The following is a 14,483-nucleotide window of genomic DNA, read 5'->3' as shown; positions in this document are numbered from 1 at the left end:
ACTTTTGGCTTAGCCCTTGGCTTCAAAACACCAAAAGCTGAGTAAGAAGCTGGAGGTACATGACAAAGGGACATGGTTACATACTCATGTGGCTTGTGTTTTGGTTTGTGTTTTTTATGAAGTGTAATCTGTATGTATCTTTTTTTTTTTCTAATAGATACAAGAATTCTCTTCCGGTTTCTGGACTGGTTCCCAGCTTGCATGCTGGGATAAAGCTGAAAGACCCTGGGCCTTATTTCCCAAACTCTCCATTTACCTGAGGGATGAAAACTCCAGTAGGTCGTTTCGGATCTCTATCCTACCACAGGTCTCTATCTTTTTTGTTCGTTCACTATGCATTAATTCTTACTATTATAAAGCACATGCTCAAAATTTTAAATAGGGAAAATAACAAACTTGTCATACCTGAAACCAAAAAAGAAAACCCCAATTTCCCTCTCAGTGTAGTCCATGTGGTTGGGAATGATTTTTTCAATTTTTCAGGAAAAACAGGCAAGTCTTTGTTTTGTTTGCATGAGCTTTAGCCACATCAGATGTCAATACAGAATGTCTCTGCTTATTTTGATCTTCTCATTTTGGGAAAAAAATTGATCTGTTTTTCATGGCATTTTGAATTGGAGCCCTTCTTCTGAATATGAAAATCTTGGCAATGACCCTTTGTGAGCTCCTCAGCGATTTCTGTAACTTTGTTGTTTTCTTTTTTTTTTTTTTTATTAATAGTCCACCCAGGCTTTTAGAATATCATGTGCTACTTCTGTTTTTCCTCCCTGGCTTCCCCTCCCAGTATGGTTTGCAATGCAGACTGGTATCCTCTAACATTACTAATACAATCTTTTACCTCGGGGGACAGGCAGGAGCAAAGGAGAGAATGAACCTATTAAGTACATTTTAACTTAAAATATAGTAAAGCTTTATGATAAGCTTTTTTTGTATTGATCATGTAGCTTGGCAGTCATTCATCTTCCCTGAGGAGACAAGGGGTAAAATGTGATTTGAATTTATAAATCTAGAGCCTTGAAGCTGACACTGAATGCTCTCTGAATCGACTCCATCCTGATAATTTTTTTATTAATAAAACGATTCTCTAATTTGAGTTCATACCCCAAGTTCTTTCTCAGCCATCCTTCCCATATGGAAAATACAGGAAAAAGAGACTCTCATGAATTTGCTGTTGACCTTCACATAGTGACTCACTGGGTTCAAATTTAAGCTTAGAATCCAAGAGCTTTACCTCTCACCTGCATGAGAGCTTTGACCAGTTTCAAATCATGTTCAGAAATCTGTTTGCCCCATTCATTCTGTATTTCCAGTGGAGTTTGAGTGCGTGACTATAAAACTTAAGAGGACTGAACTTCTAACTACTGTATGGTGTGGCTTCTTACACTCTGGATCTTTTGTTTATTTGTTTTAATAGCTTTACATTCAGCCCATCCTTGGAATAGGAGAGAATTTGCAGTGCTACCGATTTGGCATCTCTTCCTCCACAAATGCTCTGGTTATTGGTGCTACAGTCATGGAAGGCTTCTATGTGATATTTGACAGAGCCCAGAGGAGAGTGGGCTTTGCAGTGAGTCCCTGTGCAGGTAAGAGAAATATTACTGAGGACATGGTGAGCATGGAAAGCCCTGCTGTGTCAGAGAAACACCTTTGCCACTTATCTGATAGGGGAAGAAAGTGTGGTTACTCATGAAGTGTGAAGGGTATATTTTTGAGCAATTCCAAGCTATTCACACTTCAAAAGAAGGAAAAAAATAAAAATCTATGTTGCAGCAGTCTTCTGGCATGAAGTGAATCAGTCTCAGCTCTGGGTATCTTCACTGTGTTCTTTCTCACAGAGATGATCTTCCCAAGACATCTGTCTGTATGTGCAGTTTTCCCAACAGTTACATCAGACAAGTCCCTGTTTCTAAGGCAGCTTCATTTTTGTGAAGTTCATGTTCTAAATTTTGGGTAAATGGATTCTTCAACTAATTTCTGCAGTGTGCAGGGAAGGACCTTCCTCATGCTCTATCTACTCTTAATGTAAACTAAGCCTCTTCAACCTCTGGAAATGCACAAAAGAAAGAGGTGAGATGAAAATGGGGCTCCCGTTAAGACTTTTGTGTTTGTGTTGGTTCTAAACAAATAGTTCTCTCAGTGTAAGTAGAAAACCATAAATTCTTTAATTAGTTGCTGAGATGTGAAAGAGCTTGTGACTCTTGGGGATGGTCCCATGCAGGGCTGAGAGGTGGACTCAGCGATCCTCGTGGGTCCCTTCTGACTCAGCATACTCTGTGGTTCTGTGATAAATTTTGGCTGATTTTACTGTGCTAGTTAATTTGGTTGCTCTTTCATGATTTATCTTATCTCCCAAAGGTAGCTGAAAACAAAGGTTTTGGGGTTTCCTCCCCTTGTTGTTCAGACATTGCTTTGGCATCACAAGAACATACAAGTGGGAGAGGAGGGAAAGGATTTTCACCCGTGTGCAAGTCTCAGTCCCAAACAGGAGTGGTCAATGCCCTGAAAACCTTGTGTCACCTGAGCTTTGATGAGAGAAGGACTAGGACTGACAGTGCTGCTTTAATCTCCAGTATTTGTGTTGGAGAGGGTAAGGGCAGTCAGGATTTGAGTGCTTTGTACAGCCAGGGAATAGAAGGGGAAAAGACAGATAGTAGTTGTAGCTCTAGGGTATTTTTAAAGCTTTTTCTCTTTCTTTATTTTTTTTTAATCTCTCCATTGTTAATGAGTTCAGAATTGTCGGTGTTGAGCCTTGCTATGAAAGAAAACCTGAACATTGATGTGGGTTACTCAATGGAGGGACCATGCAGTGATGAAAGACACATTTTGAATGCATCTGGCAGAAGATTGTGATGAGGCAAATACTGCAGGCCAGGTTTGCCTGCCTTTCACTCCTCCTTGTGCCTCCTTGTTGCACTTTTAGCAAGTTGTGGTGCTTCTTTCTGTCCCTGTCACTTTGCAGCCATTAGTGGAGCATTTTGACAGAACACATTGACCAAGGTGTGATGGTCAGCAGGGACAGGAGCCAGCTGGTGGGCATGAGAATGCTTTGACAGCACTCCTTTGTTGAGACATAATCAGGGCACCATAGTAGCACCTTGGTGGTAATATTGCTACCTAGAAGCATAGTTTGGCCACTTCACATAGTTCTAGAGAGGAAGAACTGCTGTATAGAAGTGCAGTTGGAATTTACATGAGCTTGGGCACATGATTATATACCCAGCTGGTGCTCGGAGACATTTCCTCCTTGTCTCTCTGTCCACGTTTCACGCATATGTCTAACCAAGCATCACAGGAACTGAGCTTCTTGAGGAATCAGCTGACTGACTGAGGCAAGATATTCTGATTTGTCACATTCCACTCACATGGGGCAGATGACATTTTTGCTGGATGTGCCAGTTATTCTGAATTCGCTTCTTCACAGCTTGTGGTTTCCGTATTTAACACCACTTTCATCAGAAAACCACAACTGTGAGTGCTGAGCGTCAGTGCAGGGGATTAAGCTGCCTGACTGGCTTCCTGTGGATCCCAGCCTTGTCTTCCATAGCAACTATATTAATGTCATTTATTTGGAGCTTTTTAGGCTGTTCATGGGCATAAATTAGACTGGAATTGCTGGGGGCATAAATGTTCAGAAACAGAGAAATACAAAACGCCTTTTGGTGTGGCTTTGCAATGACCTGTGCTTTCTTAGTGTTAACATTCAATTAAATCATTGTTTGTATAAGGTGTTAAACTGGTATGTGCCTAATACAAAAATTATGGGAACAGGATTAAAAACCTTACTTTCATTGAACTCTCGAGGTACTGTTGAGGCTTGGCTAGAAATGAGAACTGGCTTATCCCACAACACTCCTTGGGCCATTTTCATTCTCCAGGATGTGCCAGGAGTGAGGAAGTTTGGATAGGTGGCTGCACAAAGCTATTCCATTGTAGCAGAAAAAAAATTTGCTTTTTCCTCAGTATGTGAAACCCTTTAAGGCTTATTCAGGGAAATAATTTCAAGTTGACTGTTGATAACCTACTGTTTATAGGATGACTAGGTGTTATAGTTTGGGCTGGCAAAATGCCAACTGCCTGGTACCCAGTCAAAAAGTCCACTCCCAGAGCAGGAGAGTGAGGGAAAACAGCAGAAACAAGGCTTTAAACACAGTGAGGTTTTTATATTTATACAGAGAAGAGGAGAGCTTAACACAGAATATGAAATAGCACATGGTGACAGGAAACAACAACAGGCTCACCGAGGTCGCCCCAGCTAACAGGTGAAACTCCGAACCAACCAAACCCCCTCCCCAGAGGAAACCTCCCAGCAAGAGGGAAAGAGGAATTAACAGGAATATGCTCACGTCCCTGGCTAAACAGACGTGCCGACCGGCAGGAGGGCCTGATATCAGCAGTCAGGGAGCGGGAACCGTCCTGGTCAGAAGCAGGGACCAAAGAGAGCCGAGACTCCTCCCACCTTGCTTGTTATACTCCCCGACACTTCCTGATGATGTCAGATGATATGAAATACCTCTATGGCTGCTTAAGTCAGATGATACCTGTCCCCTCTAATCTGTGTCACAACCTTTGAGGCCTGCTAAAAACTGAGGCCTACATGGGGACCTATGCTGACTAAAGCCAAAACTACTACACTAGGAAAGGTTTTTGAATCAGGTCCCTTCTTCAGACAGGATGTTCAGATCAAGGAGTTACTTTCAGTGATTTCCAGGGGCCCCTTCCAAGATGCACTTTATAATTTTATGATAAATTTGATCTAATTCCAGATTTACTTCTTTGCAAACCACATGAGTTGCCGAGTGGGTTGTGAGTGTGTGAAAGTCTTACAGGAATGTTAGAAAATAATGTTTTCCCAGATGTGCCTTTTTTGTCCTATAATCATCAATAATTAAGAAAATCTCATTTATTTAAGGTGATAAAATTGTAGGTAGCTGCCACCAGAAGAAAATACACCAAAATATCCTACTTCAGGTAATGGGTAATATGCTAAGTGTGTGTGATTGTTAGTTTATTTTCAGGTCTTGTTTGAAGAATTTAGGCAAATTTCCTCTCTATTTCTCTGGGGGTGGAAGGGTGTGAGGGAAAACTTTTTATTTTTGGAGGGAAGAAAGCAGAAGCTGTGCTGCTATCAGACGTTCTCAAAATGTAATTTAAAGCCACTGTGGCAACAATTTTGTATTGTCTTTTTTAATAGGGGTAATTATGGCACTCAAGCCAAATAATGAGTAATTAGAGACTGTTTATTTTCAAAGCTATCTCCAAGGTGGAAAATAGTACTGCTTTTTTCCCCCCAGTTCTTCAAAATACTACTGAATAGTAATACCTTGCAACTAGCCTTGTATTTCACATTAGTATTAAATGTTTAGTTTGGTATTGCTGCAGAACTTCACAGAGACAAGTGAAAGGGTGTGAGAGCGTGAGATGTCCAGAAGAAACAATTGCACAGCAGACAAAGCACAATCCTGGGACTCTGAACAAAAAGGATTTCTGCCACAGACCTTCCAGGCAGCCTTTTACCATCTCATGAGTTTAGACAGTACATGTTTGGTATTCACCAGGGTCCAGGGTGCTGTGGGTGCAGCCACAGTCACTCTAACAGTGTATTTATTGCTGCTGAAGGAATCTTCCCACACTTACAGCTGGAGAAGGGGTTGGTTCTGTTGGGTGAGCCTACAGAAAATTCCTTGTTTGGGCACTTTTTTGTTACAATAGGTTGGTTTTCCATCTGATCCGTGAGTTGCAGCCTGCCATTTCCTAGCACCAACACAAAAGGGGCTGGGAGGGGAAGGAGTGAGGGCGAGCAGGGCTAACAATTAAGTCTAACAAGACCTAAATCTTAAAATAATACAAGGTGTTGTGAGGCCAGGAACTGACTACCATCTGAAATTTATGCAGATAAAGCAGCCAACCTATTCTGCATTTTTTTGTCCACAAAGTACCTTAAAGCCACCTTCCTCCCTTTGCAAAACCCTTCCTCCCAAAGGGTATTTTATCCTAATCTCTTTAAGCATGATTTCAGCAGTCATGACTGAGCTATGTGTAAGTAAGAAATACTGTTTTCAGTAGGTGGGATCACTTACAATTGGGCAAGAGTGTGTCTGTATATAAAATAAAAAGGAAGTCAAGCAGGACAGTTAGAATCAAGGCTTTTATAAAATAATACTCAAATGTGTCTTGACGTATCTGCCTAGAGAATTGAATTACAGCTGTTTGGAAGACTTGTTAAAATGTGCAGACAGTACTAATGCAGACTCCTCCTTGCCCCAGGCAGTCTAAAAGGTGTCCATCCCTCCCCAGCCACACCTGCAGGTACAAAATGCTCGAAATATTTTGTTGCCCCAGGCAACTCACTTGCTCTGCCACTGCAGCACCCTCAGCCCTGTCCACAGCTCAGGGGAACTTTGCTGCACCTGCCACAGTTACTGTGACAACCATGGGCAGCATAAGGTTTTTTAGCACATCCTGGTTTAACAGCTAGGGGGTTGTGATGGTGGTGGAACAAGTCACACGGACTGTGATGTTGCTGAGGTGGATGGCTGTTCAAAAATGGAGCTGCCAAGGCACCCCATCATTCTTCTGGCCTTAATTTTGTTGTCATTTTTTGGGGTGCTTGGTTAGTTCTCCCTGCCTGCCCAACAGCACTGCCACTCGATGTTCCAGCTCCTCACTCCTCACACCTTCCTCTGCACTATTCCCCTTTTTGGGACAGCTGTCACCCAGCTCTCTTGCCTTGCCTCCCTTTCCTTCTAAATTTTCACCTCCACCCACAAAAGCGTCTGTGCTACTTTCCACCCTGCACCTTGTGTTTATGATACAGTCCTTTAAGGTGTCTGTGAGGCCTATGAACCTGCATGCTGCTCCCTAAGACCTTGGGAAACAGCCAAGACAGAAGACACAAGAGTCAACTTTGGCACTATTCTAGTTGTTGGAAATGGCAGAAACAAACAAAAACTGCCCTGGCTCTGATCTCCACCAGTGCAGGTATTGTAGGATATTCAGATAGACATTTCTGAAAGGTTAGTCCGGAGAGAATAAAGGGATCCAGTGGTTTGGGCTTCGACTTTGGCTGTGGGAGACCTGATTTTTAAATGTCAGTTTTCTCACAGACAGCCTGTGTAGATGTGGGAGTGTCACGGTCTCCTTATGCTTCAGATTCCCTTTTTCTGAACATGGATCGCAGCATTTTTGTTGCAATGAGAAATACAATAAAACATGTAAGATTTGTGATGAGAGAGGGAAAGGGATCTGCAGGTATTTAGGCCAGATCTCTTGTTATTTGCTTTTAAATGGTGTCTGTAGACTTAATTGTATTCTTTTTGCAATTTCTCAGAAGCTGATGGCTCTCCAGTCTCTGAGATTGAAGGCCCTTTCACGACAGCAGATGTCGCGAGCAACTGTGTTTCCAGCGTTTCCTTCCATGAACCCATGCTGTGGATTGCCTCCTATGCTCTCATGAGCCTGTGTGGAGTTATCCTGCTGGTGCTCATCATCCTGCTGCTCATCCCACCCCGCTGCCAGCACAGCTACACGGACAATGATGTGGTCAACGACGAGTCCTCCTTAGTGCGGCATCGGTGGAAGTGAGAAACTCCATCCTGAAACCTGGGACTTGAATAGAACCAAGAGCAAAGAACTTTGCCACGAGGAAGAAGCCAATGCCTCAGTCCTTTCTGTGTTCATTACAAATTGCTGTTGAAATCCCACCAAATATCCTGCATCGTAACTTTTAGAGCTTTATTTTCTAACACTGATTCTGAACCAAAGCACTGTTAACCACCTCTGAAGTGCTACGGTACTGGATTTGCTACTGCAGTACAATGAGCCTTTATGGTCTCAACAATAATAACTTCTTTTAAAAAAAAATTTAAAAAGATGATAAAAAAGATAAAAAACCACTCCATCATGTTCCTCCACTGTCTGAACAAAATTGCCCATCTCTTTTCACAGAAAAGGACCTGTCAGTATTTTCTAACTAATCAAGCTCTGACTGTAGAAAAAGAGAAAAAACTTTCATAATCTTTCTTATTAATTGCATTAAATGAATCTTGCTTTCTGTTTACACCAATTTATTTTGAAACTGTGCTTATGGTGCGGGGGAGGGAGAAAAGTCAGATTTAAGCAGCAGAGAAAAGCAAGTGAGGTCAAGAAGAAATGTTGGTTTGTGGTTTCTTTTCCTCAAGATCACTGCTGCCACTTGAGAGGGTCACCCTCCCTGAGTGTCGTTACAAAATAGCTCGAGGTGGTGAAAACTGGAAAACAAACTTGTTCAGCCTTAGCATAAAACAAGACTACCTCTTAATATACAAGGATGCTACCACTGGTGAGCATGTGGCTTAGAACTGGTCTTGAAGCACAAGATGCTACATACAACCAAATGGAACTGCTTGGCTTTGAATTTTTGGGATTTTATAAAAATTAACACTTCATGATTTTCCACTTTGGTGCACAAACAAAAAAAAAAAGCCTTTCAGTTTTCCCCCTCGTGTGAGAGTTTGTTGGTCTTTCTTGAGTTGAGGGTGACTGATATTTAGAAAAGGCTGATCTGCATATGTATGGCAGGCAATAAAGCAAAGGTCTGTGTTCTGTGATGTCTTTTGGTATTTCTAGTGAGCATCTTACAGAAAGGAAACAACAAAATAAGAAAGACAACCTTTTTTTTGTTGTTTTTTTTTGCTGAGCTCAGCAACTGTAAGTTCAAAAGAGAAGTGACTCTCTTTATGGACAGGCTGTGAAGTGAAAGTGTTAATGCTGGTTTGTTTTCCAGCAGCTCAAGGTGTTCAGTTCAGCTTCACTGCTGTGTCAATCAAAAGAAAAGTGTGTGTGGATTGACTGGCTGAAAACAAACATATGGTGAGACTGAAAACAATAGTGGGAGAGAGCAGGGAGGAGTACCTTTGGCCAGGCTTCCCTTCTGCAAGTGCAGATCTTAATGCTCAGGTCAGAATGTGGTATTTCCTTTGCAGATAGGACAGTTTTTCTTGTCTCTAGTCAGAGCATTGCAGGACCTCCAATGGCCTCCCTGTAACACTGGCCTAGTGTTTGGATTTGAAAGATAAACAAGGCAAGAGTGAGGATTTCACTGATTAGTTAACTTGGAGTGTTAAAAAAAAAAAAAAGATACTGCTTCGCATTTTGGTACCAGAGCAGTTTCCATGTGGAAAAACAAGGGGAGAAGAAAACAAAAAAAGGCAGCATAGCTCTGACTTTCCACATGCCTTGCCTAGACAATTTTCTACCTATAATTTCTTCACAGAGCTCTCTGATTCACACTGCCTCTGCATCTGACTCTACAAGGAATGAGGGAAGATTTCTTCTTTCTCTTGTTTTGTTTTTTGCTTTTTTTTAGTAATGATGCATTTCTGGAGTGCACGTCATGTGTATGAAAATAAAACCCTTTTTTTTTTAACTAATTTGTGTAATTCACATCATAACTGGAAGTGCCTGTGGTTTTCTTTCCCTTTTAATTCTTGCACTTTCAGATTGCTTGGCTCACCAGAGTGAAATAATTCATGTTGCGATCCAAGGTCTGATAATTATTTCTCTTGGAATTTGGAGTTGGAAACAAACAGGAATTTTTGAGTTTGTCTCCTTCTTCCTCTGCCTCTTAGTTTTTAAGAGGAGAAAAATTGTGGACTACAAGAAGTTTCAGAAACCATAGAGCTCATCTGTTTGGGAGTGTTCCATTTTCCGTATCTCAGAATATCTCATAACTGAAACTTTGAGTTCCTTATCATCGTCCTGGGTTTGACTTTACACATAAATAATTTCAAAGTTGTATTCCTTCTTTTTCTACAGTATGGCAATAGAAGTAATACTTCTGTCAGTTGTTTCAAACAGAAACACAGTTTGAATTTTGGATTGATACAGTGTTAAACCATAAACCCCCTTCCAATTCAGAAAGTAATAACATTTGTGTGCTCTTAAGAAGTTTCCTCACTTCCCTCACCCGAGCCCCTCCTGTCTCCTTACCACAAAGAGTTTTAGGAAGGAATTTATTGGGAAAGGTTCCAAGGATGATTTTTAGTGCCAACTGAGATTTCTTCTGAGTTGGTTAACAAAAGTCTTTTTTAGTGCACTGGGTTACATATAAAAGCCTTTCAGTTTTACCCTTTCACTTGGAATGTCATTGGTCAAGATACTTTAATAGAAACATTTGAATTATAGGAGCAATAATCAAGTAGCACAAAGGAATTACTAATATATTCTTGAGTTTTCATGGCATTCCCTGCCACTAACATTTGGCTTATAGTAAAAATGCTGTTACTGACATCTGCTAGCAGCACAAACTTCATCTTGGCTTGTAAATTGATACTTACACTGGCAGATATTCAGGTGAGTATTGCTTTGTTGCTCTGGCAACAAGAAGAGCAACAGAAACCCTTGAGGGTTCATTTTTAACCTACAGCACATTAAGAAAAATAATGCTCTTGAGCATTTTTGTATGGAAGATGAAATACAGAGGCAGACTGCAGTATTACCAAGTGTGTGTCACTGGTGATCTTTTCCCTGATATATTTAAAAACAAAGAAACTGCTGTGGGGTATTTTATGTTCCTGTTCCTAACTTCTGATATAAGATTAAACCACCCCTTAAAAATAAGGGGGGTGAGGGAACAAAAATCCCAGAGCGTTGAGTAAAGATGGTACTGGAAAATATCCTGTATTTATTGTGGAAGGCAGGATGCTCCAAACCACAGCACTGCAAATCATTCCTTGTGCAGGTATCAATATTTCTTGCTGAACCAGCATTCCTCTGATGTGGATGTAATATCATGTGCCATGGGAGGCCAGAATGCTGTTTCATTGGATGCAGCCTTAGGTGATTGATACAATCAGTGGAATCACGAGGGATTTGAAGGAGTGTGATTTGAGTCTGACTGGTTAAACCTGAGTTCAGCCAGGGGAATATGTTTGTTCTATCCCCCCGCCTTCACAAGTTTTAGAAATGTTACTGTGGCCTTTTTGGCTCAATTTAAATGCTGAAGAAAACAGGTGAAGCATTTTAATAAGCCTTTTGTTCAGATTCTGTAAAAGAAGTTGTTAGGTAGAGGGGATTGTTCCATTGTTAAGGTGAAAGGGCTTGTATTTAGGCTTTGCAAGGCAATATGTCAGGGCAGTGTAGCATTCCAGTTCCCAGCTCTGAGGCTGTGCAGGTCAACTTGTGATCACAGAACTGTGGGGTTTGGTGTCTCTGATTTAACATTCCACGTGCTCAACAACAGCTACATTTAACAGCTAAAAGCAACCTCTGAGCATCCTACCCTGTTCCTTTTTGTGTTTTGGCTGGTTTCACTGAAGGATGAGCCATTTGTCTTCTAACCTTTTCCTTTTAAGCATTTAAAATATTAAATATTGCAAGAGTTGCTTAACACAGCACATTTTCAGAGAGAGAGCTCCTGAAAGTTTCTAACAAACCAGAATGATTGTACTGCTGGAAACTTCTTTAATTTCTGTAGGGCATTCCAATAACTAGGTTGGTTGGTTGGGTGTGATATCCTATATATAAGTAGCAATGTGAGCTGTGTAATGAAAGGTGCTGGTACAGTGACCTATGGAGGTGCAAGTAAAGGAAATCATGGAAAGAAACCTAAGTAAGCCACCTTTAACTTCATTGAAAATTGTAAGAGCATAACAGATTGATCCTTTTAAGAAAGGGCTGCACAATTTACCAAGACATTAGTTCCTGTCAAACTTGACTCTCTGATTGATAAATTGTTCATTTCTGGCTGCTGTAGTTCTTGCTGCTGTTCAGAGAAGCAAAGACAGATTGGTAATGGGATATGAGCAATCTTCTGAGCCAGTTATTTTTTCTGGCTTCTGAGGCCTAATTAGGTGTTAATCCAGGTTTGTGAGTAGTCCAGCATCCTGGTAATAGCTCCTCGGGAATGTTAACAGAAATCAAGTTGTTGGTTTCAGTGGAATGCCTGGATGAGATGGAGCCGTACCACAAAAGCCACTGCTATGACTTGCACTTGAGCAAGGGGCTGTGCTGAGCTGAAGGTGGCTGGTGGTGGGAAAAGTGTGGCATGTGGAGAGGTTAAATAACTGAGTCTTCTACCAGGCTTCCAGGTAAAGGCTGAAGCTCCTTGGAAGAGCCAAATGGGAGAGCAGCATCAGTGGCTGCTGAGCTGCTGTAGGAGTAACACCAGTCAGTTCCCAGCTTCTTTGGCAAGGCTTCACTTGTGTGAATACTTTGAAAACCAGCATTCCAAGGTGCCTGTTGGTGCTACTGGGAATTACCACTCACAGCTGAATAAGGGGCACAATCATCTTTAAGCAGAATCATTGCCCAGTTGCTGAACATTCCCCTGTCTGTATAACAAAGCACACAATGCTGTGTCTCACCCCCATCGGTGTCCGTAAGCAACAAGATGGGTTATAAAACATACTGACATCGATGACTGCACAGCAGTAGTAATGTTTTCTGTTTGCTTTGGTTGAATATTTGTGGTCGGGTAGTCTTTGAAATACTGGGAATTTTAGATTAGACTGCAAAGGCACACACAGAGTTTTCTTTTAAGCTGGCCAAAAAGTAAAGCACAAAAGGTAATTTTCAGCATTTAAATGGAAGTAACCCTCAGTAGTGTTCTCTCTTTAATTCATGATAATCAACTAAAATAAATGAATGTTAGTGTAATTGCTGTCCTGCTAATTCTCTGGTTGTAAATCTGATTTTTCTGATTGGTTTCTGCCCCACTCACTCCTTGCATATCCCTCCCCCCCCCCCCCCCAAAAAAAAAAATCCTTCACAAAAGCTGAATGTTTCCTTATCCAAAAATCAGCATTCTAACAAAAGGTGTTTTGTTGCCATTCATAGACCTGTTTTAAAGTCGTTTCTAAGGCTTTAGAAAGTAACTCTTGAGTTGAAAATACTTGCAGTAGTGTTAAGAGAAAAATTAGAGCCAAAACTTCATCTATTCCAATGGTCCCTGAATTTTTCTGTGTGCAAAGAACTCCTTTGTGCATTTCATCTGTGTTTCCTAAACCTTTTGTTTCCCACTTGGAAATACTCAACCACTTGGTCTTCCTCACTGGTCCTGTTTGTAAATTCTCCTTAGAAAATGCAGGGGCGGAGAAAAGGACCACAAGGAGCTGTGGATGCCCCTCCTCAAGCAGGTGACAATTCCTTTCTTCAAGGCCTTGATGTTTTTTGTACCAACACTGGACCTTTATGGTCTGTTGGCTCTTTCTGGTGGCAGAGATACTTCTGCTCCTTCCAGCTGAGCATCTCAACCTGCTCTGATTTTCCAGCAATGTGTTCTTAGGCAAAACACTCAAAACATTGTTTGCAACAATCCTCTCATCACCATTCCCTTGACAGGGGAAATCTTCAGAGAGCCAAGTGAAACCTGCAAAGGGCACGTTTATTCCTGTGCTTTCAGAGAGGGATTATGGAGCTGAATGTTTAAATGGCTGCATTTGCAACATAGCTGTCCTTTGGAAAATTCTAGGGGGGAGAAAAACACGCTTGAGAATGTTGAAGTGGTACCAAAAAGACAACTGACAATTTCTTGATAGCACGAAGGCATAAGTTACTGCAGTATGTCCTGGACAGAATTGCTTTGATAGCCAATGTGTTCATAAAGTATACAAAGTTGAGTGATTAAATAAGACTTAGTCTGAAACAGGCAGTTCACATTTTTTATTGAAAATTTTATATGGAGATGCAGAGATCTTTTAAAACTTTCATACTACATCAGCTGGTATTTCATAATTATTTCAGAAACGTGGAAAGGATTTCACCATTAAGGAAATTATTTCATCTTGTTGAGGCATTTCTTCACCTAGTTTTTTTGTTTGTTTGATTTTTTTGTTTTTTATTATACAATGTTTTTAACACTGTCTGAAAGGAAGATGGGATCAAAACTTCAAAAAAGTGGTATAGTCTCTCTACTTCAGTTGTCAGGTGATGTTAGGATGTCTATCCCACTTACTCTCAAGCCTCATTACTCAATTTTCAAAAAACTGATACTTTGTACTTTCAGGTCTTGCCATTTTCAGATAAACACTATGTAAAGAATCAAATTTTATGCTGCTTAAAATAAATGATTAATTCTTTCAACCTATTCTGTGTGTCTTTTTAAAGCCTGTCAAGATGAACTTCAAAGCTGATAAATTACATCCGTCCAAATTCTTCCTGTGACTTTCAATTGGAATTTCTGGCTTTAGCTCTGAAGGGAGAGCAGAAGTGCTTTAGATCCCATCTGAGCCTTGCAAGGAGGAGGCAGGCAAGTTTAATTCCAGAGTGATTTTTTCCTGCCTATTCCCAAATAATATGTTCCTGCTTCAACTTTCCATCAGTTCGTTCCACTGTTGGACAGAATCGGGCACGGAAAACATGAGAAGATGAAGCTTCTGATCATCTGGAAGGGATTCAAGTGGTGGTTTGGACCATCGCTGTGTGCTTCACTGTGGCTGAGGAGGGGACACAAGTGGATGTCCCTGTCCCCAAGGCGGGAGCCACCCTGCTCTGCGCCCCTGATCCCG

General features: G+C 41.1%; 1 protein-coding gene across 1 annotated transcript in view; it reads left to right on the top strand.

Moving 5' to 3' along the window:
* The window catches only part of BACE2 (beta-secretase 2), a 52,304-nt gene extending 39,584 nt beyond the window's left edge, over window positions 1-12,720 (top strand). Inside the window, exons 7-9 of the mRNA XM_071566612.1 lie at window positions 158-307; window positions 1,415-1,583; window positions 7,328-12,720. Coding sequence (XP_071422713.1) covers window positions 158-307; window positions 1,415-1,583; window positions 7,328-7,581 — 573 coding nt within the window. The 3' untranslated portion in view covers window positions 7,582-12,720. The remainder of the gene's footprint in view (window positions 1-157; window positions 308-1,414; window positions 1,584-7,327) is intronic.
* Window positions 12,721-14,483: the final 1,763 nt, after the last annotated feature.

The sequence above is a fragment of the Pithys albifrons genome, chromosome 1 (genome assembly GCF_047495875.1).
Source record: "Pithys albifrons albifrons isolate INPA30051 chromosome 1, PitAlb_v1, whole genome shotgun sequence".
In the NCBI taxonomy this organism is placed as follows: domain Eukaryota; kingdom Metazoa; phylum Chordata; class Aves; order Passeriformes; family Thamnophilidae; genus Pithys; species Pithys albifrons.
This window is presented reverse-complemented; position numbering and strand designations above follow the sequence as displayed.